The sequence below is a fragment of the Fusarium flagelliforme genome (assembly GCF_020744385.1).
Source record: "Fusarium flagelliforme strain FIESC 12 MPI-CAGE-AA-0113 chromosome Unknown B0J16scaffold_4, whole genome shotgun sequence".
NCBI lineage: Eukaryota > Fungi > Ascomycota > Sordariomycetes > Hypocreales > Nectriaceae > Fusarium > Fusarium flagelliforme.
Genome location: NW_025763506.1, coordinates 991,451 through 1,018,880, shown reverse-complemented (window position 1 = coordinate 1,018,880; position 27,430 = coordinate 991,451). Strand labels below are relative to the sequence as shown.

Genomic DNA, 27,430 nt, shown 5'->3' with positions numbered 1-27,430 from the left:
GCAGTTTGGGAAGGAGCCATTGACCTTACCAATGGTATGGGAAGGAAGTCGTTGATCTAAATAACGGTATGGGAAGGGACCAGGTGGTATACAACAGATTTTCCTCTAAGGCTTTAGGCACCATAGTATAAGTATTTATCTAAGCTATCGTAAAGTCAGCAAATTATTTCGTCTTTTATGCTGTCGACGGCTAATCTTTCTGAAGCCCTGATAGAGATCGACAACTGACCCTCTCTATTTAAATGGGGACATTTGTTGGTCAACAGCTACACGTTTTGACAGTTGATAGTAAGATGCACACGTTGGAACGTTGTTAAATGTTTCGTTGATGCTGTACTTACGATACTACTCCCCTTTTTCGTGTGCAAGTTGCGTAGACCAAACCAAGATTAAGAGTCGAAAGCAGATTCCTAGACAGAATAACAGGATTGGCATGAATTGATAAAGCCAGCCTTTTTGCATTCTATCGAACGTGACATGATATGCAACTTATGAGAAACAATATACAAAGAGGCCAAACCTAATTAAGCATAACACAGTTAAGAATTGACAAGAACTCATAGCAGTTATCAGCACGGACTATTTAACTGAGCAGGCCAACTCCTCGTATTTAGATCATCGCTCAGGCACATGTGACCTTGACGGTGTCCAAGCACCAGTTTGACCATCCAAGTGCGGCAAATAGTGGGCTCGTTGATCTGTTCGAGACGTGAAAATAGAGCATTGCAGGGATTGCTTCGTATAAAGACTCTTGGCAGCGGGGGAAATTGCTTGGATTGGCAGCTTGTCCGGCAGTTTCACCATTGCCGGTCCCCTTTTCCAGCCTAAACGCATGAATTTGTATTTGTATAGATAGACGTGCTTCCTGACTATTCTGCGACGGAATGGTAAGCTTTAGTCTTAAATCGCCAACATGAAGTTCTTCCAAGTTTTGACATTAATTGCCCATCTGACCGTCGGTGTGCAGTCGCATAACCCTTATCGACGTGCTCAAGAGTCGAACGACTTGAGTGTCTCTCTCGCTCAAGTTCCTGGAAAGCCAAGCGAGGTTAAGGCCACTATCACCAACAATGGAGACTCTGATTTGAGTCTTTTGAAGATTGGCACTATCCTCGATGAGCGACCTGTCAAGAAGCTGACTGTGACTGATGAGAACGGTACGTATAGCTAAAACGGTTTTGCTATACGAAGCTAATTGTATACAGGTGATGATGTTCCTTTCATGGGTATCAGCTTGAGCATCTACTATGATGGACTCAAGACCAAGGACTACGAACATTTGGCTGCTGGATCCTCTATCTCCCGAACTGTGGATCTCTCTGTTGCCCACGACTTGAAGCCCGGAACCTATTCTGTGTTTGTCGATGGCAATCTTCCCGCAGTTTCCGGTGAAGACAAGAAGTCGACATCCATCAAGCTCAGGTCATCACCCATCTCCGTCAAGGTCAGCAAGGCCTCTGCAGCTAAGGCAACGCTGTCCAAGCGAGCCATCATTGAATCAGAGGGATGCGAAGCCGATAAGCTCGAGGCCAATCAGAACGCCGTAAAGAACTGTGTGTCTCTGGCTAAAGCTGCCGCTGCCGATGCCGCCGATCCACAATCCGCCCGATTCGTGGAGTACTTCAAGGCCAACGACACAGAATCCCGAAACCACGTCTCGGGTCGTCTCTTGGCCGTTGCCGAAGAGTGCGCCGATTCCAAGAGCGAAAATACGAGGGTCTTCTGCAAAGACGATGCCGGCTACTGCGAAAGTGCTGGTCCCTTGATTGCTTACACGAGTTGGGTTAACGGTTACATCGTCATGTGCCCTCTTTTCTATACATGGCAGGGACCTCTGCCAACACAGTGCCACAAGCAGGATCACGCTACCACGATGATTCACGAAATGACCCATGCTAGGGCCGTTTATGAACAAGAGGTTTCGACACAGGACTATGCGTATGGTTACGAGAACGCAACTGCTTTGGATCCTTTGTCTTGTCTTTACAATGCTGATTCGTACAGCTTGTATGCCAGTGGTAAGTCTCCTAGCTCCAGCAACTGATAATGGATCTTTTACTAATGGGTTTACAGCTGTCTACCTCGACTGCTAATGAGGAGCTATGCTAGTGGAGTCATCGTCCTCGTCTCTATCTGACACGTAGAATGCATGCAACAGACTTTGGAACATTTTGTACATCTATTAATCTTCATAATATTTGTATCGCTCTAGCTAGACAAAAACAAAACATCCTCCCCAAACACTTCAGTCGACTTTTCGTTCATCACTCTTCGGCTCCACCGTTTGCTGAGGCGTAGCCACTCGCACTGGTGTACCATCCATGACAGGTGTGACACCACCGTTCATATAATGATCCTCCCAGTCAACATCGCTGAGGTACTTGTAATCCAGACCTCGAATCTCATGCTCCTCGCTCGCTCTCAGGTGGAGACCAGGAATCTTGTTGATGACAAATAGTAACAGACACGACACGACAAAGGACCATGCGGCGCAGGTGAGAGCGCCGGCGATTTGGTAGCCGAGTTGCTTGTAGTTGCCCTCCCACCATCCTCCATCATATGTGTCTCCTGAGACACCGTCCAGAGCAGGCACCCATTGGGCTGCGAAAAGACCAGTCAGGATGTCGCCAATGACACCACCGATTCCATGGATGGCGAAGATATCCAGACCGTCGTCGATGGAGAGGAGGTACTTATACTTGACAGTGTAAAAACAGCCGACCGTAGTGACCAAGCCGATAACGGGCGCGACATAGATGGGAGTGAAGCCTGCGCAGGGTGTGATGCCGACGAGTCCGGCGATGATACCAGAGCAGAAACCGACCAGACTGAACTTGCGAGTATGGAGATAGCCAAGCAAAACCCAACCAATGCCGCCAGCACACGCCGACATATTTGTATTGACAACGACGTAGATCGATCGCAGACTGAGGTTGGCTGTACTACCGCCGTTGAATGCGAACCAGCCGAACCAAATGAGTACGGTTCCGAAGCACATGAGAAGTGGGTTGTGAGGCTTATAATGCACTGCGCGCTTTCGATCGGTGATAGTGGCATCGGGGATTCGAGGTCCTAGCATCATCGACCAGGCTAGAGCTCCGAAGCCTGAGGCGATGTGGACAGGGCCAGAGCCGGCAAAGTCGTAGAGTCCGAGGTTATAGAGCCATCCGCTTGGGTTCCATTCCCAGTATGCAAGACTATCAAGGCGGTCAGCTTCATCCTAACTTACACTGGAGTGCTGAAGAAACATACATGTAGTAGACAAAGGTCGTCCAACAAAGCAGAAAGACCATGCTCGGCCAGAGCCTCCCTCGCTCCAGCATAGCTCCAGCCAAGATCATCGCGGTAGCTGTCACAAAGGTCACACCAAAGACAGCGTATAGAATCTCGGGGATATCTCCGTTCGCCATCGATGGCTGGGCGAGGACATTATGGAAAGCCGTTAGTGATAGGTCGCCGAGAATGGGGTTCGTGGTGCGACTTTGGTAGAGAGAATAACCGTAGATCCAATATTGGATACCGACGGCGCAGGCGCAGAAGAGTGACTGCAGGACCATGGTCAATGCAGCTTTTCGGCGATGCATACCGGCATACTGCTGAGATTAGATGTGTTGCGAGTGTGTTCAGTAGATGGCGTACCAGGAAGCCGATCGCGGGTGTGATCTGCCAGCATAGAATCGTGCATACCAGCATCCAAGCCAAATCTCCCTATGCATTGTCAGAGAGGATCATACACGGTCGTGGTAATTGGTACCTTGTCATACGGAGCATTCAAGTCATGAGTGACGGGATTTCCACCAGTAGGGTCGACAGCGTAGTCAGGCCACTCGGTGACCGGGGTAATTGAAGATTCGGCCATACTGCAGCAAGTTGACTTGGTCGCGATTGCCGTTCATCATGTCGAGGACCCGCATGCACCTCATATTTAAATGTGCAGCAACTGAAGCCCAGGATCTCGATATCTTAGACATGGCTGTAGTATTCTGCCAAGAAATGGGTATCACTACTTCTTCTGGGTCTTTTTTCCATTTCCGGCGAAGACATGCGAGATAAGAGGTGATGAGTGAAGATAACGTCGGCTTGCAAGATGTGGCGTAAATGCTTATCTCTAGGCACCGGCTTGTGGTTGGTAGGATCCAGGGATCGACAGTAAGATAAAGGGTCAACGGCGACCGAGACAGCGACGCGTCTTCATGCTGTTGCACAGCTTCGCCATAGTGGTGGAAGTGATGGCTGAAGGGAAAAAGATAAAATACCATCCCTTTGAGATGAACTTTCTGGTAGCCTATACCTCTAAATCTACCCTACGTGGCACCACTTGTTGGAATACCAACAAAATCCAGAATGGACGATAAATCGCCTGGAACCCAGCTTCAAACAAGGGGTAGTGGTTTTCGGTACTTGGCTGCGCCCTTATCTTTGGTGCTACGCTAGTGACGAAAACGCGGAGATGAAGCCTGGGGTTTATTGGTGGAGCGATCTGCGATATCAGTTTCCCCAATGCACTAAGCTGAGAAAGGTTTGAGCTGGCTATCAAGGAGCGATAAGGAACGACCTTGTCACTCTGAAATTCGCCTACCAGACAAGAGTAGAAGATCTAAATGCAGTCCTTGAGTGTTTTGAATCGCGGGTGTCTAGCAAGGGGTTGGCAAGTGCGTATTAGGTTACTGCTGTCTCGGGGCTAATTGCGCTTTGGCCGATTCTTATTAACCTTGACAGTTACTTATCATTTATATCCACCAATATCTTGACCTGGTTGTTCTTATCATTGATCAGTGCCTTGATTCCATCCTCTACAATATTCTCGAGCTTGATCTTCCTTGTGATCATCTGACTAGGTTTTATCGCGCCTTGAGATATGTCAGCCTTGGTCCCATGAAGAGTATTGGAGAACTTACCTGAGGCCAGGTTTGCAATCACAGCCTGGAAGTCTTCGTGGGCATAGCCGAGCACCGATTTGTATGAGCTCTCCTTCATCGTGATCCAGTTTGGGTTGAAGGGAACTTCCTTCTCCCAAATCGCGAGGTTGACGACTGTACCCTTCGTCCTGACGACTTCGCACGCGCTCTTGATGCTACAAGGATGTCAGCTTTGCTTTTTCTCCTCGGTCGAAGGTCGTTACCTTATTGGCACACCGGCGCAATCGAAAACGACATCAGCACCTCTGCCATCAGTCAAACCGAGCACGACCTCGTTAAGGTTCTCCTCAATCGGATTCACAACACGCGTCGCACCGAACTCCTTCGCAAAGTTTTGTCGCGAAGTCGCAACCTCTGAAAGAATGATTTCACTCACGCCCTTCGCCTTGAGACAGAGGATCATGGCCAAACCGATAGGTCCACCTCCGAGAATGACAACTCTTGCACCCGGTCCAATCTCAGGCGCGGCAGTCATGGCATGCCATGAAACAGACAGCGGCTCGACCAGGGCTCCAATTTCGAGAGGTAGATCCTCAGGCAGAGGATGGACATGTGTGGCGTTCACGCAGACAGACTCGCTTAGGCCTCCGCCGCCTCCACTCAATCCGACAAAGCCGCCCGTGTGACAGACATTCTCGGCGTGGTTGTGACAAGCTGCACAGTGGCCGCAGAAAAGCGTCGGTTGGATAGCGCAAGGCTGGCCTACTTTGAAGCCTTCGACATCAGGGCCGATTTCGGTGATGACGCCTGAGAATTCGTGGCCGAGAGTGACGGGGATGGCTTCCTTGGTGAGAGGATGAGGTGTCGTGGGACAGAAATTCGGGCCTCCTAGATACTCGTGCAGGTCGGTGCCGCAAATGCCGACAAAGCGCGGAGAGACCTATTCACGCCTTTAGTTTCTGGAAGCGACCACATATTTTGAGGTATACCTTGACTTGTCCTTGTTTCACGGATGGTTGGGGTACTTGCTCGACACGAATGTCTTCTATGCCATAATATCTCGCTGCGCGCATCATCGTGCTATAGAATGAGCGATGTATAGCCCTAGGAGCAGGGCCACGGAGGTTTTGAGTGAAGAGTTTTGTAAATGAAGCAGTTGGTAATCTTGGCATACTGAGAGATTTCTTTCTCATGCGCAACGGAAGGTGCGGCTCCTGACTGTTTTATATATGCCAAGTTAACTGACTCCTCACATGATAATTGTCAGCTCACTGACCCACTGGAACCTTACGTTGTTGGCAACCAACAAAGCCACGATCCTTTAACCAGTCTCCGCACTCTAACCGTGCCTCAAAGCCGGAACTCCATCTCCAGACACTGCTTTCATTCGATTTTTTTATTCATGCTGGAACTTGCACAGCCATTAGAATGCGGGGTCGATGCCGATCTTGCGCTTTTTGACTTTCCTTTCGACCTTTTCCCCAAATCATGAGTTTTAGAATCCTAGCTAGCGCTAGTTTGCGGAGATGGGGCCGCAGCGGTCCTAAAATGTCGGCTCCGATGTTGTCTCATGTCTTTTGAATGGAAACTTGTAGGAATTAGCTACGTAGTCTTCTAATCCAAGATTGCAAATGAATCAAGTAAGATATTTTCGTCGTCAAGCTTGAAGGCTCTTTTCGGATTATTTAGTGCCCGATATCATGGTATGAAAGCCTTCTACCATGAGTACCCGAGCTACACCACGCAATCACTTCAACGCGTCATGTCACCATCATATTTTTTGCTATTGCATGGAAGTTGATTCAGCATAATTCGTCATATTATTCCTGTTCGGGATCTAATCGGTGTCTCCCTTACTGAACTTCCTCTCCAGCCTTGACCTTCTCATAAGCTTGCTTAACCATAGGCAGAGCCTGGACACGATCCAGCCACGCCTTAACATTAGGATACTCCTTCATGGTCAAACCAGCATACTCATACTGTCGCACCCAAGGCTCAAAGTGGAAGTCCACAACATTAGGTTTCTCGCCCGCAAGAATCCAATCTCCATTGTGAGACTTAAGCTGCTCCTCCAAAACCGCAAAGCATCGGCAAGCCTGAGCGTAGTATCGCTCATACGCGTTATCGTTCTTGACGTCGTGGTAGTGGCGGAACCAGTTGCACTGTCCCATCATGGGACCCATGGTGGTAATCAAGAAGCTAACCCACTTCTCGACATCGACTCTGCCCTGCTCGCCGGCCTCCTCACGGTGGCCGAACTTGTTCTCGGTGTCGTAGACGCGGAGGACGTAGTTGACGCATGCCAAGCTTTCCCAGCTTGTGACGTTGGTGTTGGGGTCCTCAAGGGCGGGAACACGGCCATTGGGGTTGATGGCAAGGAAGTTGGGGCCCTTTAGGCCGTTGGAGCCCTCGCCGAATTGCCAGAGCTTGACATTGTAGGGGATCTTGAGAGCCTCGAGGAGGATGGCCACCTTGAAGGGGTTGGGGCCGGTGTGATGGGCGTGTAGAGTAAGAGGCTTGATAGACGACATTTTGATTGCTGTGAGTTGATTGCAGTGATTGGAGATGGATGGTTTGAAAGGATGCGGTCTGGAGTTATTATAGGGTCTTCTAGAAATAGCTTGAAGAATGGATCTGCTTTGAAATCATTCAAAATTGCGACGTTATGCCGTTTCATTCCCGAGACCAAGACCCGGTTGTTGAGAAGTGGCACTCATGATTGGCTGCGTGGCAGGGTCATGACATGGCTTGTGGAGTTGATGGGTTTTCTATGACAGTGACGGAACTGATCAATGCCGATGCAGACGTGACGCAATGATTGGGCAGCTATGATATGTGGACCCAATACTGATGAAATTCAGAGAAATGGGGGTTTTTCGAGTTGAAATGTACATATACCCGGCAAATAAAGGCATCAAGTGCGTAAATTGGGGGCTGCATGTTGCATTGTGGTTGATGCGGTACGATTATGACAAGCTGTAGTACCATACATGATAGCGGTAAAAAGAAAGTACGATCAATGTCAGCGTTCCTTTCCGTGTTTAACCAATGAGCGGGTGGGCACCTAATGAATAGACAAAGTAGCAAGTTTCACAAAAGGATATTTGATGTTGATTTTGGATTCATCTTTGAAGAAGAAAATGATATTCATTAAGTCTAAATGTCCCCTGGACAAATTGAAGGATAATTCACTCCATGACTTCGCCCGTACCCTACAGTTGATCCAGCTTGTTTCAAGCCAGTGTGAGGATTGCAATGGCCGTTTTGTCTGTCGGATTATTGATAGTCCGGGCTCTTTCTTGCCCTGATAAGTTATCTTGTCACTGATAAGATAATATAATACAGTGTTCAAAGCTTCCTTCTACTGTGAGACGACTTGAGCGACAGAAGGTCCAAAAATGCCGTCTCGATCAAACGAAGACGTTTTACGCAGATAAGAATCACTTAATGAAGGTAGAATTCAGCACATGAGGACCCCCCTCAAGCCGTGTTATAACCCAAGCAACCAATCAATGGCACAAGACGCTGACAAAAAACCTCCACAGGACTTGTTTGACAACTCCATCACAACCGCTTCAGCCGACCAGCACGAAATAAAACTGAGGTCCAGCTATCCACAGGAGTGAAGCAGGGATTTGGTGGCGGGCTGAAGGGATGATGTGGGCGGCTGAACAATTAAACGAGATGGCTATTGAAGAGCTATTGACGCAGGTCTCTCCTCGTGGTTAGAGCACGGGTCTCGACTCAGCTTCAGCTCCACTGTATGACCTGACAACAAAACATTGCAGGACAAAAGGGTCCGAATCAACTTGGGATATATATGTAGATGAAGTCAAATACAGTTGTTGAGCTTCTTTTGGTTGTCAGCCCGACTCCAGTCAAGAAAAATGAGAGTCGCCAACATCCTGCTTACTGGGGCCTCCGGTCTAGGAGCCTTGGCACAAGTACCCGATCATCTCAACAAACGTGCAGCATGCAATCGTGATAATTTATTCCGATGCTTCATCGACCAGCGTTATTCGAGTCAGGCCAGCGACTTTTGTGCGGAACTTGTACCCTTCACAGCAACCGTTGCAACTTCAATTGCAACCATGTAAGTAAACCCAAATATTACGTGCAATTTACGGATCACACAGCTAATAATATCAGAACTACAACTATAGAATCTACTACTACTGCCGACGCAGTTGAGGTCACTGAGACCCACAAAACAACTGTCTTCACGGAAACTATTCCTACAGCCACAACAGTTGTGACAGCTGGTGCTGCTGATGCTGCTGATGCTGCTGATGCTGTCAAACGTCAAGTGGCCGCAAACCCAACAAAATGTATGACGAACGGTGTCACATACCCTGCTAGCAGGATCACGTCGGCATGTTCTTGCATCAGTGTGCCGGCCTCGACTGTTAGCGTCACTCATGTTGTCAGCACGGAAACGATCACGGAGGTAAGTCAGATATGCTGACGCGAAGAGTTGCTTGTTAACAATTCACTGCAGATCAACACCATCATCACCACACCTCGCGCTACAGTTACATCATGGGAGACAGTTTTCACGGTCACTACCGGCGGTACATCCACAATTACTGTCCTTCCGACCCAAGTAAATCGTCTTATTAATGGCGACTTTGAGACTGGTGACTCGACTGGTTGGAAATTGTCCCCCGACTCGTGGAAGGGAGACTTTTACAAACTTGGCGCCCCTCAAAATCAGTGGATGTACTCAGTGTATGATGCAGCAGGTGAACTTGGTATTCTACGTCAAGTTAAGCCCGTCTACCTTGAAGCAGGCAGCTACCAGATAGGATTGCATGCGCCGCCTACCAAGTTTCCTCTTATCTCCGCCTACTGGGAAAAGGTAGTACGATACGAACTTGTCAATCACGCCACAGAAACAACGATAAGTCCCAAGTTTGGAGGCTCAAAGGTCGTGGCTGCAGCGGGAACAATTGTGGTTCCGCTTCAAGCCGGCTTCGACGTTCCTGAGACAGCAGAAGGATACTATGATGTTGCCTTGAGATTTCTTGAGCGCCCACCTGAAGGACAGCTCAAAGGCGCCTATTCTAAGATCGACAATTTGTACCTTCAAAAGGTATAGATTGGCCTTCACGACGTGTAACAGCAAAGTCTCGCAACTATAGAACGAATGGGCAACGAACTTTTCTCTTTGGCATCAGCACTAGTTAGCAGAATTTGGGATAGATGTTAGCATTAAAATAAGTTGACGTTCAGGAAATAGAGGAAAGAAACCTTCAATGGCAGGATGATTCGTGTAAGGATTGGCTTTTCCCCAGATTCCTCTCTGAATCTTAGATATCTGGTGGCAATTCGATATTCATTACGCGTTCTTAATGCAACGGCCGCAGCACTGCACTGTCTCACTTTATCCATTTATCCGTTAGAGTCGGCACGCACCACCAAGATCAGCAACTAACGTCACGAGACACACTCCGTCTACCTGGAATTCCCCTGCGTCAAGACCTTTAGACCGAACGGCTACGACCCTGAGGCAAATACCCGTTTTCGGCCAAATTCTGGAGCTTGTGCGGCTTAAGGTTTGGATAGCATTCCTTATTGGCGGTGTGGTAGGTGCCATAGCCAAATGCAGTAATGCCAAAGGCAATATTGGGATGTCTCAGATATGTCAGTGACATGCGGACAGCTCCCGTTGGTAGAACAGATCTCCTGGAATTCAGCATACTGTCATAAGAGGAATCGAACTCTCGCTTCGTAATGGATTTTGATGTTTCATTTGTGGAAACCAGGACGGCTCAGTGATGGAATGCATCACTGCCGTGAACGGCCAAGATTGTCAGCATCCTCTGTGTAGGGCTGACTCCCACTGCTCTGAATCGACTTTGACAGCTGTCAAATAAAGGCGAATGATGTAAATGCTACGAAATAGAGGGTGATCCCGTAGACCTAGGGTCTTTCGGTCGCCACTGGTCCGTGATGTGACAGTCTTAGCTCAACGAAGTGGTGAGATTCACTTTTCCACTTCCCATCCGCAATCGACTAAAAACTGCGGAGAACGGGAAGAATTATGTAAAACGCTCCCTTAAGCACTAGCAGTGACCAGTGCCCAAATATTGAATATTGAATGTGATCAGGTACCGAAAATTCAATAGTTGCGAACAGCTGAGACATTCTCCGGAATTTCGTACCCAAGCCCACAACGCCAAAAGGCGCTGAATGCATAACTCTAGACCACCAGGCCGCGAATCTAGAAGAGCCGCCAAAATACGTCAGAATTAGAGTGACGCGGACCTTGTTCCTGGATATTTAAGTTTGAGCTGAAGTAGGGGTCCTCAGGGCCGCCGATCTCACGGCTTCTGATCTTTCCGCAACTCAACGCCACTCACAGACGTCAGAACGATAACTCAAACATCGCCGTTGGCCACGAAAGCTTATTACTCAACGAATATATAAAGGTTGAGAAGCAGAGGGGAAAGAGGTTTGAACTAGTAACACTAAGCTTGACTCAAATCTCATACCTCATTTGAACAACATATCACGATGCTTCTATCTGTTCCTTCGCTTCTTCTAGTGCTTCACTCCCTGTCTGGAGTAGTAGCTGCACCAGCTAAGGACAACATCGATCTTACCTACGACAGGGATGGCGAATATGATGCTCATCCTGCGAAGAGCACCAAGGCCAAGATCAGTGTCGACAATGACTTCAAGGTCCCCGGCGAGAAACAGCCCAATTATCATATCCTAGTCGCCGACACCAGCGTCACTCAACTTGGTGTCGACCCAGTTGTCTTCCATGCAGACAAGGACGATGCTGATGATGGTGATGATGACGATGAAGACGCCAGCAATGAAAAGCGCAGTGTCTTGCATCAGCTGTTCGCTAGAGCCCTTACTGATGATCAGGCGGCGGCACTGAAGCTTCACAATGATGCTCGCAAGAAGGTCAAGGTCAGCGCACTCAAGTGGGATACCGATCTTGAGGCCGATGCTCTCGCCTACGCGAAGAAGATTGCAAAGGCTGGCAAGATGACTCACTCTGCGGGTAAGGACCGCCCCGGACAGGGTGAGAACCTTGCGTACGCTTGGGCTAGTAATGGATTTAAGAACCCCATCACTGCTGGAGCCAAGGGCTGGTATGTTCCCTTTCTCATAATCCCTTAAAGATTGCTGACGAATGTTACAGGCTCAACGAGAAGAAGAACTACAACGGAGAGGTCATTCCCAAGGGCAACTTCTCTACATATGGCCACTACAGTATGTTTTCCATTTCATCTTACTTCCGACTCAGAACTAACACAGTATCAGCTCAAGCTGTCTGGAACAAGTCCACCAAAATCGGTATCGCTACCGCCAAGGACAAGAAGGGCGCTTGGTACACAGTTGCTCGATACACTGCTGCTGGCAACGTTGTTGGCAAGAAGCCTTATTAAGAAGAACAGAATGGCGAAAATGGATCTGATGTAGCTGCCTGGGGCAGTTGGGAAAGAGATGACGATGGTTTTCGAGAAGTCTGACCTGATACCCTCTTTCATTCATTTGTCGTTTGACATCAACCGACACTCATGTATTATTACTACCTTACATTCACTTACGCATTATGAATTTATGGACTAGTCAATTTATTCTTTCCGCTATTTGGTCTTGTCACTGTGTATACTGCCTGAACTGTATGCTGCGAATCGTCAAAAGGGCTTGGTACCAGGCCTCCATTCTGTCCAAGATCGCCATGCTTCCAGTCAAGACCAACAGATTTGTTGCATAGCACCGGTCGTACGCAATCAAATGAGAAGAGCCAACAAGCTATATCTACATCTTAAGATCGCCATAAAAGACGACTAATCGAACAGAGAACAAATGACCTCATGTAGCAACGGACCTGCTCGAACCAACGTCGAACTCGGAAATCATGCCATAAAAAAGCAATCTGACGGGAATTAATCCAAAAGCAACAAGGTTAATCCCGGATCTCGAATCCTTCGGCGGCACGCGGAGAAGATTTCTAGTTTAGGATGACTTGCAGTTGAAGAAAACGACAGGTCTCGGTTGTTTGCTTTTTTACGTAGGGGATCCTTGGCTCTTGGCAAAGCCATGCGAAACCAACAGGCGGAGCTAGACCTGGAGGTTAGAACTAATGCTATCGACTTCGGATCCGGAAGGTAAAGCTGCGCTTTGACGATTCAGAGGTTTCATGTCTTCAGACCGAGATGGAGATCTGGTTGTTCGGCTATAACCTGTGAAGAAGTCGGCAATGATCTTCATAGCGAAACTCCACAACGGTCCGGCAGCAACGGCATATCCGATGTATGTACACGGGAGTAGTATAGAACGGGAGCAAGGGCTATTTTCGCGAATTGCTGAGTTGCGGGCAGGTGGGTAGAAGAAGGATTGTCCTCTAAGACTTGGATTGTTAAAGTAAAGTTTCGTCTCCTAGACATTCGGGGGCCATCTCTTCTAACACTCTGAGTGCGGGTTATCATATCTGGCATATGTGCATCCTAGTCCTACATCCTGAGAACGATGATCGTGATGACATGAAATATAGTTTTAGCAAGAGGCGTTCACCATTTACTTGATAAACTCACTTCAAGTTCAGATCGATCAGAGGCACATAGTTAAATAACCGGGTCTACAGCCAGATCGTAAGTCTAAGTATATAAGAAGTTTTTACTTTCCTTAAACACTCACTAAAAAGGAGGTTCATTTACATAAAGCGTCGAACCACGTAGTCCCGTATATCATACACCTTATTCAAATAGTAATTCCGTATATGTTCCCATTGAAGAGGGCGTATGCCTTGCTTCTCCTCAAAATGATCAGCCCAGCAAACCAAATGCCACGCAGAAAGGCTGATCCAGCAACAGATAACATCCCAACCAACACTGCTCACGGCCGGATGCTCATACAGAGCCCTCATAACATCTCTCCACTGAGCTCCAGATCCAGCATTGAATGGTAGATTGTAGATGGCTGCTGCAACAATGATACCCCTGACATTGCGGCGAACATCTGGCGGTGGCTGTTGGTCCATGACCGCGCGTTCTGAACCGCTGATGAGTCTGTTCAACAGCAGGGGAACAAAGGCTAGAACGTGGGGAGCGAGAAGAAGATACATGAACTTGGGGTGGTCGAGCTGCCATGGGATAGAGAGTGCGCAACCAGTTGTGACTGCCAGGATGGCAAGCCATGACTTGCGTAGACCGGAATGGGTTTCTGCTATGGGTGGCTGCTGCTCGGCCTCCCTTGTTGCTTTTCCTGTCGGATCCGTGTCTTCAAAAACAAGGAATGCCAGCAAAGATAAATTTAAGGCGAAGGAAATAGCCACGATTTGACCCAAGAGCATAAAGACCCAGAGGTGCGGTATTTTCATCTTCTTGTCTAAAGGGACATTTAATATTCGTTCACACAAACTTACTTGACTATTGTCTTACCGTAAGATGCCAACATGACGCTCCAATTCGCACAATGCGCGAATATCTGCAGTGACCAGCACAATCTTGTTGGCTCCTCAAGAGTCGACACCCAAGCCTGTTTGAACAGAGTTGTGTCGCGTAGCCATTCTCCCAAATGAAGCATTCCATCAAGACTTTCTGGGTGCGCAGATGCCCATTGCTGATAGGACCATTGGAAAAAGCGAAACATGTGATACCAAGTCGTGGCAAGGCTCAGGGCTGCCAAAGCGCTAAACACGACGATGGAGTGCGAACGACGCGATAGAGCATTTGAGGAAGCGGCTTTTCGGTAGATGGAGGTGATGCTGATAGCTGCCAGAGCAGCGCAGGCTGTTAGGTATCCTACGAGGATGCCAATCGGGCGGGCATTCGAGAGGTCCAACATGGTGGATTTCCAATAACGAAGTCGGTACGGCCGGATCTGATCTGTCGTGATGACGAACGACGGCGCCAAAGGTAAGAAAAACAAGGCTTCCTGTTAAAGTGATAACAGTGATTTCAGGCTAAGTAGTATAAGCGTTGCGACAAAATCTTTGTCAGATTGTCACTCACTTCATTCTTGTCTTAGCTCGCGCTGCATCATCCCACTTTGAGATCTTGGCCCGCTGTTTGACGTGGGTCGCTGAGAAGATGGTTCAATGAGAAGCGTCCAATTATCCAGTCCAGAATCACAATCACAAGCAAACAGATTGTTGAGATTGTTTAATGGGATTCAGTCGATCGAGAGACCATGTCCAACTGCCGAAACTCTATACCATGGGCAATGTCGTAGACTTCAACGTACACCGCCCATTGATCGGCCCATTGCCGTCAAAAAAGCAAACTAAAAACACTCAAGCTTCCGAGACACAGCAAAGTCGATCGTACAGGCCTCGGCTTGATCCCCAGGCCCGTGGGTTTGTTGAGTCGCGATCTACCCAATTAGATGTCGTCGTCGGTGGGTTTGGAAGAGTAAGAAAAATTAACCATAATTGCTAGGTACAGCCACCAGCTTCTCAAAAAAGGATTGAGTTTTTTTGACGTTTGAGATATGAGGCTATTCAAATGGAGGCTCAAAGTATAAGTATATCGAAGCGTGTAGCTGTCATTGGGACTGGTCTCGCGGGCCTTACCACTGGCTACTTATTACAGGGCGATGAGCGCTATAATGTTACGCTATTTGAGCAGGTAAGGTACCCGACTCGCCAAAAGTTACAGGCGCTCGAATCCTTCCCGCGTCCAAACCTTCAAACCTTCAAACCTTCAAACCTTCAAACGGTGGTGATCTAACAATGACGTTTCTTCTAGGCTGATCGACTTTCCTTCGACTCGGCTTCTGTAACCATCAAAAACGAAACGACGAATGATGCGGAACGAATTGATCTGCCCATGCGCGCAAGCGCTGGAGGGTATTACCACAACCTGATGCGCATGTACGAACACCTACGAATTCCCCTTCACCCGATCAAATTTCTCTTCGTCTTCGCGAAAGCAACGCCGACGGCCGATGGAACAGTCTCGCACAAGGGCAGCGACAACGAGAGCTACTTTATCCATGCCTCAAATCTGCATCAGACGCCGCCGCCGTGGCCTGGTAACCGTGGGCTGATCGCTCATCTTACCGAGATTCTATACCTGATTGTGTGCCAATTCTGGTTCACGATTGCATGCTTCCTCGTCGCGCCCCTCGACACTTCCTCGACCGGATACAGCGAGAGCCTCGCCGAATACTTTGATCGCATACGGTTACCGAGACGATATATATCACATTACCTGCTTCCGCTGCTGAGCGGTGTGGCGACGTGTACACATGAGGAGATGCTGCAGTTCCCTGCGAGCGATGTGGTGAATTACAAGAAGCTTTCGCATGGGCAGCAGCATTACGCTGTATGCGGGGGCGTCTCGCAGGTGCAGAGCAGATTGACACGAGAGCTGCAGGACGTTAAGCTTAACAGCCGCGTGATTGAAGCTGTGCCCCAAGTCGATGGAACGGTCATGGTGCGATGGCAATCAACCCTCGACCCCTCCGGTCGCATCCTGGAGCAAGTCTTCGACCGTGTCGTACTCTCCGTCTCCCCCGACGTCGCGGGCCGAATCTACAAACCCTTACGGTCTACATTGGAGCAACTCCCTACGCGCCAGGTCGAGAGCTCTGTGCTCAAGCCCGAAGCGTCGGGAATCAGCGTCGTTAAACCCGACAACGTCCGTCAATCGTTCGCGTGCATGCACCACACCAGAGATCCCTCGGCCGCCCAGACCATGACCCTGAGGACTGCGTTCCCTGACATGGGCAGCCCTCGCACCGAAGCACTGCATGCCATGCCCAGTGGAGTCGTGGTCAGCACTTGTCCCTTACACGAGGCGGCGCAGCCAGATGCAATTAAAAAGGCCAAATTCACCAGAACACTGCGCAGCGTGGAGGGTAAGGCCCTGGTTCAAGAGCTGATGAGAGGGACTTTGGTAGATAAGAAAGCTGATGACCGTAAGGCTGGTTGGGTCAATGGTCAGGATAATATCTGGATCTCCGGGGCATGGTGCTGGGATGGCCTGGTTCTGCTGGAGGGATGCATTGTATCGGCCATGCGCGTAGCTTTAGACTTTGGAGTAGCCATTCCCTGGGAGAAGGAATAATGAGCCACGAGATAAATGATTAAACAATTTCTCTAGCATCTAATCTGACAATGCCGTGATTATCTCTGATTTAAGCATAAACAGCGCCCAAGACTCTAAATATGCACTTAATCAGGTCATTTAGCGAAACTGTCAGTGGATGCAACGCCCAGACTTTGGTGCAGCTTTAGGTTAAGTTTTGGTCTATTTTTCACTGGACATCTTCAACATCCCGTTAGCTGCCGCTGAACACGGCGCGGTCCGTTCTCGAATTAATTAACTGAATGCTTATTTTCATTTTATCATGCCATTCAAGGGAGACAGTTTCGGCGCGGGCTTTGCTGCCGGCTTGGTCACCGCCTTGGCTATTGCTGCGGTCATCGCCTTCGTGGTGATGAGAATGAGTGATATCTACGGGTTGGGGCATTGGAAGCTCAACATTACGTCGCATCCCACATCCATGTGGATGAACGTGGGATACTGGTAAGTCGTCACACACACAAACTCTCGTACCCTGAAGCAAAGACAAACTCTGTTCTCACGCGCTCCCTCTCCCCAGGAAAACCCCCCAAGGCGCGCCAATTGAGAAATTTCCCGAGGCTTGCTCTGCCCTTCTCGAGCAGGTTGTCCGCGCCGCCGGATTACTGGACGACACCGAGAACAACTCCGGTCTTGCGATTCTCGATCTGGGTTTCGGCTGCGGTGACCAAACTTGGCAACTCGCTAAGCTCGCAGACGCCCGAGGATGGAGGGATTTTCGCTATGTTGGGCTTACCCTCAATGACGCACAGGTCCAGACGTCGCGCCGCAAGATCTACCGCGAGATAGGCACCGTTGGCTTTGACGTAGACTCGTTCAGCCTGTTTTGCGCCAATGCTGCGAAACCTGAGACGTGGAGTAGTCAAGTTACCGAGGCTGTTTATTCTGTCGCTGATGAGAAGTATTCTGAGCGATGGCTTCTCGCGCTCGATTGCATGTATCACTTTTCACCCTCGCGAAAGCCCGTGCTCAAACACGCAGCGAAAGAGCTAGACGCGGGGTTCATGGCATTTGATCTGCTCCTTAACGAGAAGGCATCTACGGCTGATATCTGGCGAGCGCGATTGATTGGCAAGATGATGGGCTGCCCGCTAAAAACGTTCCTCTCGGAGACGGAGTACAGAGATCAGCTGGTGGAGTGCGGGTACGACCGCAACGAGATCACGGTTAGGGAAATCACAGATGATGTGTTTTCTGGGCTGGTCAAGTTTCTAGATCGCCAAGACCAGTTGCTGGCAGAATACGGCGTGTCAATGGGTGGCTTCAAATTGGCAGGGAGGTTGTTCAATTGGTTTGACAAGACCCGCGTTGTGAGAGCAGTGGTCGTCGTCGCTCGCACAAAGAGCAAGACGCCTTGAATCTGGACTGGACTGGGCTAGGTTGGCATTTGACACAATGCTATTACCTGGGTTCAATTATGATATATCGAGTGATTTCCGAGCAAGATCGTCGCATTCTTGGCAACGTTTATTCATCACATACATATCTGTAAAAAGTAGACACATACATATATCGCCAATCCTTGATCTATAACCGCGTGTTTTGTCCCGGTTCATCATCCCCTGCTAGTCATTCGCCTGCCGACCGCGAACAAACGAGGCTTGCTTGCTTGCTCTCGTACCCCGAGACTCCACCAAAGAAAATCACGACATTATTGGGAATCGCTACGGGTCTCAGTGTTTCATCAAGATTGCCTACGCGCTAAAAAAAGAGGAACTCCAACAGGAACAGCCGAGAACCCAAGAACCATTATCCTGGGTACGATGTTACTGTTGCTGAGGAGCTGAGGTCAAACGGCGGGGTGTTTCTCATTGTGGTGAGGCGAGCATGAGCATGGAGCTTTAACTTTATTAAAGGCTCAGGACTCGAGGTTGGGCATCATCGACGTCGCCCATGGCAAGCCACAAAAAGCAATGTGTGAATGATGCGCATACCGGAGCAAATATATTAAATCGGAAAGAGTAAATGCTTTTTCGTATGCAAGCTCTTTTGATCACTGTCTGTGTGTCACAGCTACCAACAGTACATATATCTCAGCTTATAATGCTCCCTTAATTTTGCAAGCACAGCGTAATTTAGCTGAAGGGGGGACCCATACAGCTCACTCCAACCCCGGTGCCAAGGTAGAATCTGCCGATGGAACGTCCTTCTTTTTTCTTTTTCATTGCCCACATCGGGATGACACTTCAACGGTCACGGAGGCAACTAGACCATTACCCAATCCAATTCTCCTCTAGACTAAGATAAAAAAAGTTCTCTCTCTGTTCGGCTACCACCCACATGGCAGAATCGTCCAAGCGTCCGCGTGCCAGATCCCCAAAGGGGGGTTACGCTACAGTACAGTAGCTTTGATACAGGGGTGTCTGACAGTTAAGCCACGTATAGGAAGCGTCGATTCGTTCCCGCGACAAGGGTAGCAATCTGCAAAATCGTTTCACTTTTCCAAGCCCATTTTGCACACGCAGGGCTTGCCTCAATGACGGTCCCTCTAATTGGATGGACAAGACTGATTCCATCGGGTACCGACATTGGTGTTGAAACGGTGTTTTCGTGCAAATCGTGTCAGGTATACGGGACTTTGCTTTTCAACCAAACAATTATCTGTGCGTGATGCGTACGAAAACCTTCTTTTCTTTTCCCTTGTTTTAAGTTATTCTAAGCCACTTTCTAGGGTGGAAGAAGATCGCGTCATGGCCAGTGGTTATAATACGAGGCCCATTTCCATGTTCAAGAACTACTCCGAGCGGGATGGTGCAGTGGCAAGCTAGATTACTCTCTTAGTCTCATGCACGTTATCTTCCCTGGCACGTTGGATGCTCATTTTCGGGACCTGCTCAGAACGGCCCCAGTGTCCGATTAAGGTATACCCGTCTTGCAAGGGTATGTGAGCAGACAGGCATTATCACAGGATCCAGGCTTGTTCTTCAATCTTCTCGACTGCATCCATCCATGTAACCTGCGGGGTCAGGGGTGATCTCAAAGTCCAAATCCTCTTTTTCTATTCACTTATCCCCCGTCCCCCTTCCGTTTCTTGACTTGTTTGGTTGTTGGTTTTGGCTGTTGGTGTTTCTTTCATTTATCCTTTTTTCCACCTCGTTAAAACGAAACACGGTACCTTTCGTTTTAGTCAACCAACCACCAAAGAATGTGGCGATGAGGCTACAGTTCCGCGCCGACAAGGACGAGCCTGTCCACAAGTTCATCAATCCTTATACCGAGTTGAACATTGGGTTATGGTCGCTGTTTGCTGGAGCATCTATTTTTCTATGGGCGAGGTTATGGGTTAAGATTACGAGGCGGCATGGGATGTGGTACGATGATTATATCCTCATCGTGTCATGGGTGAGTAGTGGGAATGTCAACCTATGGAAGGTCTATACTGACGACACAACTAGATCATCCTCCTCGCAAACAACAGTCTTATCGTATACGAATTCGGCAACGGCTACGTCCTCGAGGACTCATCGAAAAAATGGGATGACAAAATGCACATAATGATCACTATTTCATCATGCGGGACATTGATCGGGCAGGCCTTGACAAAGACAGCGTTTGCAGTTACGCTACTACGGATGAGCAACTACTGGCAGAAATGGATACTCTGGTTCTGTATCTTCACCATGAACGGCTACATGGTCACCAAGGTCATATTGCAGTGGGCCAAGGTGTGCGGCAAGGACACATACGACAACTGGTACAGACTGGACTTTTGCTTGGATAAGAAGTTTAGGGACGATTTTAAGGAGGGAGGAAACAGTGAGTATTGATGCATGGCTTCGAGGCTGGATAGTGCTAACGTGGTTCGCAGTCTACAATATCATTATGGACTTTGTATTTGCCTGCTTCCCTTGGCTCATTGTTCGAGGACTGGAGATGAAGAGGGCCGAGAAGGTTGGCCTTTGCTTGACAATGAGTCTCGGAATGATGTAAGTTGGACAATCTGATCTTGGCAAGATATCTCTCTAACAAATAATAGTGTCGCTATCGTCTCTGCTATCCGAGTTGGTTGGAAGGACCAAGGAAACGGCCGCGACGCCTACTACATCTGTACGTTTCCCATCTCACCCGCCATCACAACCCAAACTAACAACAACCAGGGCGCAACGGCATGTCACAAATTTGGTACTCATCAGAAGTTGCTGGAACAATCATGGTGCAATGCATCCCCATTCTCCGCCCCATCCTCCGAAATATTCACACATCCTTTACATCCCGCAAACTCGAATCCTCCACCGGCGAAAGAAAAGGCTCCGGCTGGACCTGGACACGCAGCAGCAAGCACATCTCCACCGGACCCCTCCCCGTCGTCGCCAACAACAACCCAGACGGCATGGAGCTGCGCAACATTCCCGAGGAGAACGAACCTCAAGAATTCGACTTTTGGGATAAAAACCGTGTGCCTTCACCTGATATCGAAGAGGCTAGAGCGCCACCGGATCATAAGTTTACGAGGGATGATAGTTGGCCGCTGGGACCGGCTAGTGAGTCGGGCAAGAGCACGAGGAGCTTTGATATGATGCATCCAGGCGTTGGACTTGCTGTTGAACAGGAGGGTTATGCACAACAGGGATTGTCACCACCACCGCCTCGAAGGAACTGAGGCTCATACTGCGTTTAATTTCATGTGTATAATAGGGTTAAAAACAAACAAACTTAGACACGACGTTACGTACATATTATTTCTAGCGTCTTTTTCAGTCTGATTCTCGCTGAGTGATACCGTGTTTCGTTACCAGATCTATTTCTATCCCGTGGAAGATCTCCGATAATCAGAAACAGGGGAAGAGACTTTCTTCCGTTGATACAACCTAAACATACCCCCACTCCGAGTATAACCTTGATAGGTCTTGAGCTGAAACAACCTTTTCGTCAGAATTCTAAATTTTCCGATCTCCAATTACGACGCGATTCCAAACCATAAACTCCGCAGTGTAACCCACCCTACAACTTGGCCTGATCCTCGTGTCTCGGGTGCGCCGAAGCTGTGGCCAGGTATCTGATATCAGGAAGCCCTTGTTCAACCCATCCAACCATTGTCTGCTCATACAACTCCCGTTGTTCCTCTGCTGAAGGTGCAGGGCCCGTTAGACCCCGGGCACGTCGGCTTTCCGCGGTCTCCATCACCCAGGCATCCTCGTCGGCGTCGTCGTTCTGGAAGACATAGCGTCTTGTTTCGCAGTTCTTCCAGCCTGTACCGCATCCTAATGTGCTGCCTTCCCAGTCGTTGCTGAAGTAGTGGAGGAAGCTTCCATGAGCAACCAGAGCGATGTGGACGTCATCGTCGGTATTTCTGCTTAGCTCTGCGCCCTTTTCTCTGAGAATTCTTCTCACTGTTCGAGCACGTGCTGCACAAGCACCTGTGACGGGACTGTTTGGTCCATAGAGGTCCTTGTTATTCCAACCGTTGGATACAAGACTCAAGTCAACGGGCCAATCGTTCTGTGCGCATAGCTCAGCGAGAATTGGAGGATCGCTTCCTATATCGCAGTTGTGATCAGAAATCTCCTGGGCTTCGGGAATAGCAAGAATTTCCTGTGTCTGAAGGGCATCTTTGAAGATGAGACAAGCGGTATGTATCGTTCTCGTCATGGGCGAAGAAGCGATGAGTCTGAATTTGGACTGGTCCTGAAACGAGGCCTTGCGACGTTCAATACATTGTTGTTGTCCGAATGGTGTTAGCGCGGGGTCTAGAAGGTTGAAGAACTCTTCTCCGAGATTGTGATAGCCTTGAGCATGGCGAACGCAATGGATGATGACACGGCCCATCTTGATAGCTGTATTTTACACTCAAGTTTGATGTAAAGAGGTGATGTAATTTATGAAGAAATATTTCCCCAGAAATTCTAGTTGGACAGTTATTTTTATAGTTGCCAAGGAAAAAAAAAATAACTTGATGAGCATTTGACGTCAACCCTTTGCCGCCGTTATCGCTGCTTGGTTGCTTGAATGGAGTCGTGGACCCATCAGACCCATTTAGCGCAGGAACTTGCTTGGCCCCATTTGGCAACTTACCACGACAGATTCCCCAACGTGGGAGATCTGCCGATCGTCACAGGCCAGAAGCTTGGCTTTTGTGATTGTAAATGGCGTTTTCTTACAAATACGTGGCATTATCCCTGGTGATTTTGTGATTGAGTTGTTGAGACGAGTGGCTTACCAACTCGGTTCTTATTGTACCGAAACTCTACCCCCTCTGTCGTGAATCGGGTGTCATGGGGGAACTGACGACTCACGGTCGATTATACGCGAGGAAGAAACTCTAACAGTATCATCTGCCCATTATTGACACGATTTGATAAGGCGAATAAAGAGAAATCAGCCCGTGGAACAAACGTTGATTTTCGTAGGGCTATCACAGCAACATGAAGCTATCACTCATTGATCCCAGTGCAGTATGATACCACTTAATATTACTCCCCTCCCTCCTCCTCAACGCCCAGAGCTCCTTAACAAGATGCATGATCTGCGTCCAAATTGCCAACTCAGACCTCTCCTCAAAATCCGCCAAACACTTCAACATCCGCTGCTGCATCGCCCCATCAGCAATCTCAAAAGATATTATTGCTATAGGCCAAATCATTGGCGAAAAGCGTTGAGTGGTACAGGTGGGCATAGCCTCGAGATGGGGAAGGGCTTTCTCAATAAGAGGCTGCACCTCCGCTAGCGGAAAGCCTTTTAGAGTGCGCTTCATGTGGATTAGGGCTGAGTAGTAGAAGGTGCAGCCGTGGTGGTAGATTAGGTCGGCGGATTCCTTCGTGTCGGGTTTGGTGGGTACGGAGAGGTAGAGTTCAAGTTCAAGACGGTCGAGTTCTTCGGGGGAGGGGTTGGTCTCGGTGGGCGATTTGCGGCGCATTTCGAGGGTGTTCATTGCTCGTAAGCCGTGAAGTAGTGGTTGGGAGAGACCAAACGCTGTGTATAGCGTATAAGGTTCCGGTTGTGGTCCAAGATCCTTCGTAAACTCCCAGTAAGAAGTCTCGTGGCCGTCAAATAATAACTGAGTCTGGACGACTGTAGCCATGCCCAGAAACATGTAGTATATACTGGTGGCTGCTTCATTTCGATGCCAGACTTGCGGATCGATATGATTCACCCAGTCAACGGCACCGCGAAAGTGTAATCGCCAGAACGAAGTTGGTAAAGTGACTGCTTCATTCATGATGCAGATAATGATAGCTGCCAACAGCGCCACGCAATGAGCACCATCCTTGGAATGTCGGATATTCTGCGCGAGATGAGTGATGGCAAGATTATGATGCTCAAGGGCTACATTCTCAAGCTCACGTCTTGCCTTTTCTGTGTCTCGTTTCTTTGAAAGGTGAAATGCTGAAGCTGAACATATAAAGTGAAACAGACTCGTTGCGCCGGTCGAAGTTTCTGAGTCAGTACGGCTTCCCTCCAAGGCAATGGGCATCATCGCTGTTCGCATCGGGTTGTGCACGCCGGGAACGGGGTTCAGAGAGTCGCAGAGGTTGAGCGCCCAGTGCTGGACCAGTTCGCAATGCAGACCTGGGTTGGGAAGAATATCGATGTGTCGTGTAATCTTTCGTGGCCGATTCTGTGTATTGGCTGGTGATGATGATGTAGGAGTCGATGAATCTGGTACTTCGGGGAGGGATAGTGAGCCACCGCTAAGCGCAGCTATGCTAATGGGCGTTGACGTGCCGATGTCATTCTGAGCGATGGGACTCTGATCGAAGGTTTGATCGAGTTGTAATAACGGGAGCTGGGGTTGTAGGGTTGGGAGAGTAGCGTATGGAGGACCTGTCGTTAGGCCTTGACGTAGGAGCTCATATGAGTTGAAGATACGAGTATTCAAATGGTCTGTTAAAAAGTCCAAATCAAAGCCAGACTGTTGATTGTGATTCAAAGGAGTTGTGGTTGAATGACTTTCTGATGAAAGATCTGCCGTCTCATCATTACAAGGCCCCTCACCATAGTCACCCTCAGCCGAGCCATCCGCAGGCTCCTCAGACGGATCTTCACCAACAGCCTCCAGCCTCGACTGACGCAATCGCTCCGAGGTTCGACGTGATGACTTCCTTCTACTTCCCCTCTTAAAAGTAGTCGGATTCCTCACCGAAGCCCAAGAGATCCTGACTCCATATCCCTCACATTCAACACCGGCATTTTGGCAGCGATTACACGCCGGCTTAGCCTCGTCACATTTGACGTGCTTTGCGCGACAGGTCCAACAGCCTGAGAAGCTCTTATTTCGGGGCTTGCGTGGTTTGCCTGATGCGGTCCTGTCAGGTGAACCAGGCATCGCGTGCTGGGAAGAGAATGCATGTGATGGAAAGAAGGAGTTCTTGGTTTGGGGTTGAGGAAGCGAGGGTTGGGTGAGACCGCGATAGATAGCCTGATTAGGAAAGGCGTGACGTGATCTCGTCTACGCTAACTTCACCTCCTGTTGATATGGTCCAGGATAACGTTGTTTAAATGCTTGATAATCTCTCGTACCGCTTTAATTAGTGAGCGAGGGACGGATCGCGCCGGTGACGATGCTGACAGGTAATTATCCTGAATGCTTGATTTGACGACAAGTTACGCCCTTTCATCCCAAGCAGCTGAATGTGGACACAAGTGAAGCAACCGGCCAATAACAAACCCCGACATGGCAGAGCATGGAGAGACCGCTGTGAGTTACTACGAATGGTTTAGCTCAGGGTCAGCTCCAACCCAAGATCGGGAATAGCCATGTCTTTTCTTGGCAATTCAAGCCGAGTCCAACACCGTCGAAATGATCGCATTATTTTTCATATCACGTCGTACGACCAAAGGGTGCAATAAAATTATACGAATTGCTTCATCCAAGTCTTCCCTGTTATTTCTGAGTTTAACTCAATATTCCTTACTTTTGTACTTTATCACATATACCCGAATTATAGCAACAGCCAGAATTTGTATGTCGCATCATGACGGGTATACTGCAGTTGATCAGGCTGCAAAAGACCTCTTCAATATTCGCAAAACGACAAAAGAACACATCAAACACACCGCCGGCTTCTTTAGATTGCCAAATGGATACTCTGCCGATTGTCATCCAACATGACGGCGATAATGACGACACTACGATCTCTGGATCCCTACTATTCGAAGTTACCGAAGACACGGTTGAACTACATAGTCTACAGGCTGTACTCGCAGTTAATGTGACCTACAAGAAGCCATTCAAGAAGGGTTGCAAGGACTGCAAACACCAGTTCACCGAGCTCAAGAGATGTGAACTCATCGAAACCACGATCGCTTTGAACAAGGGCACACACACATACCCTCTTTCTTATCGGGTCCCCAGCTATGTGCCTCCCTCTATGGATACATCGATGGTATCAGTCACCTATAAGTTCGAGGCTACAGCATCCATACGACGAGCTGGACAGCCATCTACCCCAGAGGTCATCACCTTGAACCGATTACTTCCCGTTACACGATCAATGCCTATTCCCGACACACAGACATCTTCAAAGAGGATCTATCAAGCAGCAGGATTAGAGATCAACTGCACCTATGGCACAGTTATAAATCCTACTAGCAAGAGCAAAGCGACACTGACCCTAAGTGGTCTTCGAAGCAGTCCTGGCAATGGCGAAGAAGTTCATCTTTGGAAGGTGTGCAGTGGGACGTGGATCTTGGAAGAGATCGTCAAGGCATCAGCTCCAGCATGTCCTGCACATTCTACCCAAGACAAAGGCGAAGGGTATCGCGAGCAGCAGAAAAGGTTGATACTGGGCGACTCGACATTCTTCAGCGGATGGACGACCGACGACGATGCGGGAATAATGAGCATGGATTTCTGGTTCTCCATCAGAAAAGGCTTGAGCCATTATGCGCAAGATACCGGGGACTTGGCCGACACATCAGTCTCCCACGCACTGGTTCTAGAGTTGCAGATGATGAAAGAGGTTCATCCAAAAGGAAGACCAGATTTGGCAACAAGGAAAGGAGTTGGGAGAATACTTCGCTCTGAGCATCGCGTTGTGTTGAGCGATCATGCAAGACTGTCAGACCAAGTAGTGGAGGAGCCTTTGCCACGTTATGATGGACTACGCGGAGCTCCTCCAGTATATGAGGAACAATGAGGCATGAGGATTGATGGGTTTAGGCGTTTTGGTTGACCTCTTCCTGAGCAGGCGTCGATGGATGTTATGGAGAGTCTGCGATAGGCAGGCATAGCGATTAGTATGATACCAACTGGAATTGATACAATAATCATTCGAATTAATAATGGGAATCTTCAAATGCCTGGCTGGCTTGTGAATACGCACCAGGAAAAGAGAAACTTTCTTATCAACAGAGTGACCAGTTCTCGTGGCGTTGTTCAGACTCGCCCCCCTCGAGTATTTCGAGATACAGTACATCTCGCTCGAAGTAGATCGTACAACCGCGCGGCGGTTTTCAATCAATCCGAAATCCCGCGCGGTGCCTCTATAAAGATAGCACCTTTTATCATGATCACGTAAGCGGCGCTGACAGCTGCGGATATATACATGTGATTACCCTGCTTACGACTCTCAACACAAC

General features: G+C 48.7%; 12 protein-coding genes across 12 annotated transcripts; 6 read left to right on the top strand and 6 right to left on the bottom strand.

The window, feature by feature from the left end:
* The first annotated feature begins 906 nt into the window (after positions 1–906).
* On the top strand, positions 907–2,169 carry B0J16DRAFT_123357 (Deuterolysin metalloprotease family-domain-containing protein). Its single transcript, XM_046121638.1, has 3 exons — positions 907–1,157; positions 1,206–2,018; positions 2,074–2,169. The coding sequence occupies exons 1-3, from the start codon at positions 914–916 to the stop codon at positions 2,091–2,093; spliced, it is 1,077 nt and encodes a 358-aa protein (XP_045982551.1). The 5' UTR covers positions 907–913; the 3' UTR covers positions 2,094–2,169.
* A 76-nt stretch (positions 2,170–2,245) lies between these two features.
* Positions 2,246–3,859, bottom strand: B0J16DRAFT_383975 (ammonium transporter AmtB-like domain-containing protein; the record flags this gene model as incomplete). Its single annotated transcript, XM_046131380.1, has 4 exons — positions 2,246–3,197; positions 3,253–3,593; positions 3,640–3,708; positions 3,755–3,859. 4 exons carry the CDS (start codon positions 3,857–3,859, stop codon positions 2,246–2,248), a joined length of 1,467 nt encoding a protein of 488 aa, XP_045982550.1.
* Positions 3,860–4,719: 860 nt separating this feature from the next.
* Positions 4,720–6,031, bottom strand: B0J16DRAFT_383974 (chaperonin 10-like protein; the record flags this gene model as incomplete). The annotated part of the gene is made up of 4 exons (XM_046131379.1): positions 4,720–4,850; positions 4,899–5,074; positions 5,123–5,799; positions 5,849–6,031. 4 exons carry the CDS (start codon positions 6,029–6,031, stop codon positions 4,720–4,722), a joined length of 1,167 nt encoding a protein of 388 aa, XP_045982549.1.
* A 450-nt stretch (positions 6,032–6,481) lies between these two features.
* B0J16DRAFT_340653 (glutathione S-transferase) lies at positions 6,482–7,563 on the bottom strand. Its single transcript, XM_046127715.1, has one exon. The coding sequence runs from the start codon at positions 7,388–7,390 to the stop codon at positions 6,713–6,715; it is 678 nt and encodes a 225-aa protein (XP_045982548.1). The 5' UTR covers positions 7,391–7,563; the 3' UTR covers positions 6,482–6,712.
* A 1,096-nt stretch (positions 7,564–8,659) lies between these two features.
* B0J16DRAFT_123302 (uncharacterized protein) lies at positions 8,660–10,014 on the top strand. Its single transcript, XM_046121637.1, has 3 exons — positions 8,660–8,952; positions 9,009–9,306; positions 9,358–10,014. The coding sequence occupies exons 1-3, from the start codon at positions 8,747–8,749 to the stop codon at positions 9,955–9,957; spliced, it is 1,104 nt and encodes a 367-aa protein (XP_045982547.1). The 5' UTR covers positions 8,660–8,746; the 3' UTR covers positions 9,958–10,014.
* Positions 10,015–11,375: 1,361 nt separating this feature from the next.
* Positions 11,376–12,265, top strand: B0J16DRAFT_398486 (CAP domain-containing protein; the record flags this gene model as incomplete). The annotated part of the gene is made up of 3 exons (XM_046132392.1): positions 11,376–11,968; positions 12,019–12,089; positions 12,141–12,265. 3 exons carry the CDS (start codon positions 11,376–11,378, stop codon positions 12,263–12,265), a joined length of 789 nt encoding a protein of 262 aa, XP_045982546.1.
* A 1,167-nt stretch (positions 12,266–13,432) lies between these two features.
* Positions 13,433–15,037, bottom strand: B0J16DRAFT_371805 (uncharacterized protein). The gene is made up of 2 exons (XM_046130433.1): positions 14,264–15,037; positions 13,433–14,210 (listed from the first exon to the last, which is right to left on the bottom strand). Exons 1-2 carry the CDS (start codon positions 14,667–14,669, stop codon positions 13,537–13,539), a joined length of 1,080 nt encoding a protein of 359 aa, XP_045982545.1. The 5' UTR covers positions 14,670–15,037; the 3' UTR covers positions 13,433–13,536.
* Positions 15,038–15,294: 257 nt separating this feature from the next.
* On the top strand, positions 15,295–18,437 carry B0J16DRAFT_304163 (uncharacterized protein). The gene is made up of 4 exons (XM_046124711.1): positions 15,295–15,451; positions 15,572–16,867; positions 17,190–17,335; positions 17,394–18,437. The coding sequence occupies exons 1-4, from the start codon at positions 15,329–15,331 to the stop codon at positions 18,268–18,270; spliced, it is 2,442 nt and encodes an 813-aa protein (XP_045982544.1). The 5' UTR covers positions 15,295–15,328; the 3' UTR covers positions 18,271–18,437.
* Positions 18,438–19,794: 1,357 nt separating this feature from the next.
* On the top strand, positions 19,795–21,733 carry B0J16DRAFT_123267 (uncharacterized protein). Its single transcript, XM_046121636.1, has 5 exons — positions 19,795–20,254; positions 20,308–20,668; positions 20,721–20,838; positions 20,889–20,959; positions 21,010–21,733. The coding sequence occupies exons 1-5, from the start codon at positions 20,066–20,068 to the stop codon at positions 21,510–21,512; spliced, it is 1,242 nt and encodes a 413-aa protein (XP_045982543.1). The 5' UTR covers positions 19,795–20,065; the 3' UTR covers positions 21,513–21,733.
* On the bottom strand, positions 21,571–22,775 carry B0J16DRAFT_340643 (histidine phosphatase superfamily). The gene has a single exon (XM_046127714.1). The coding sequence runs from the start codon at positions 22,676–22,678 to the stop codon at positions 21,854–21,856; it is 825 nt and encodes a 274-aa protein (XP_045982542.1). The 5' UTR covers positions 22,679–22,775; the 3' UTR covers positions 21,571–21,853.
* Positions 22,776–23,065: 290 nt separating this feature from the next.
* B0J16DRAFT_340642 (fungal-specific transcription factor domain-containing protein) lies at positions 23,066–25,215 on the bottom strand. Its single transcript, XM_046127713.1, has one exon. The coding sequence runs from the start codon at positions 25,173–25,175 to the stop codon at positions 23,265–23,267; it is 1,911 nt and encodes a 636-aa protein (XP_045982541.1). The 5' UTR covers positions 25,176–25,215; the 3' UTR covers positions 23,066–23,264.
* Positions 25,216–25,696: 481 nt separating this feature from the next.
* Positions 25,697–27,288, top strand: B0J16DRAFT_340640 (uncharacterized protein). The gene is made up of 2 exons (XM_046127712.1): positions 25,697–27,063; positions 27,175–27,288. The coding sequence occupies exon 1, from the start codon at positions 25,825–25,827 to the stop codon at positions 26,986–26,988; it is 1,164 nt and encodes a 387-aa protein (XP_045982540.1). The 5' UTR covers positions 25,697–25,824; the 3' UTR covers positions 26,989–27,063; positions 27,175–27,288.
* Positions 27,289–27,430: the final 142 nt, after the last annotated feature.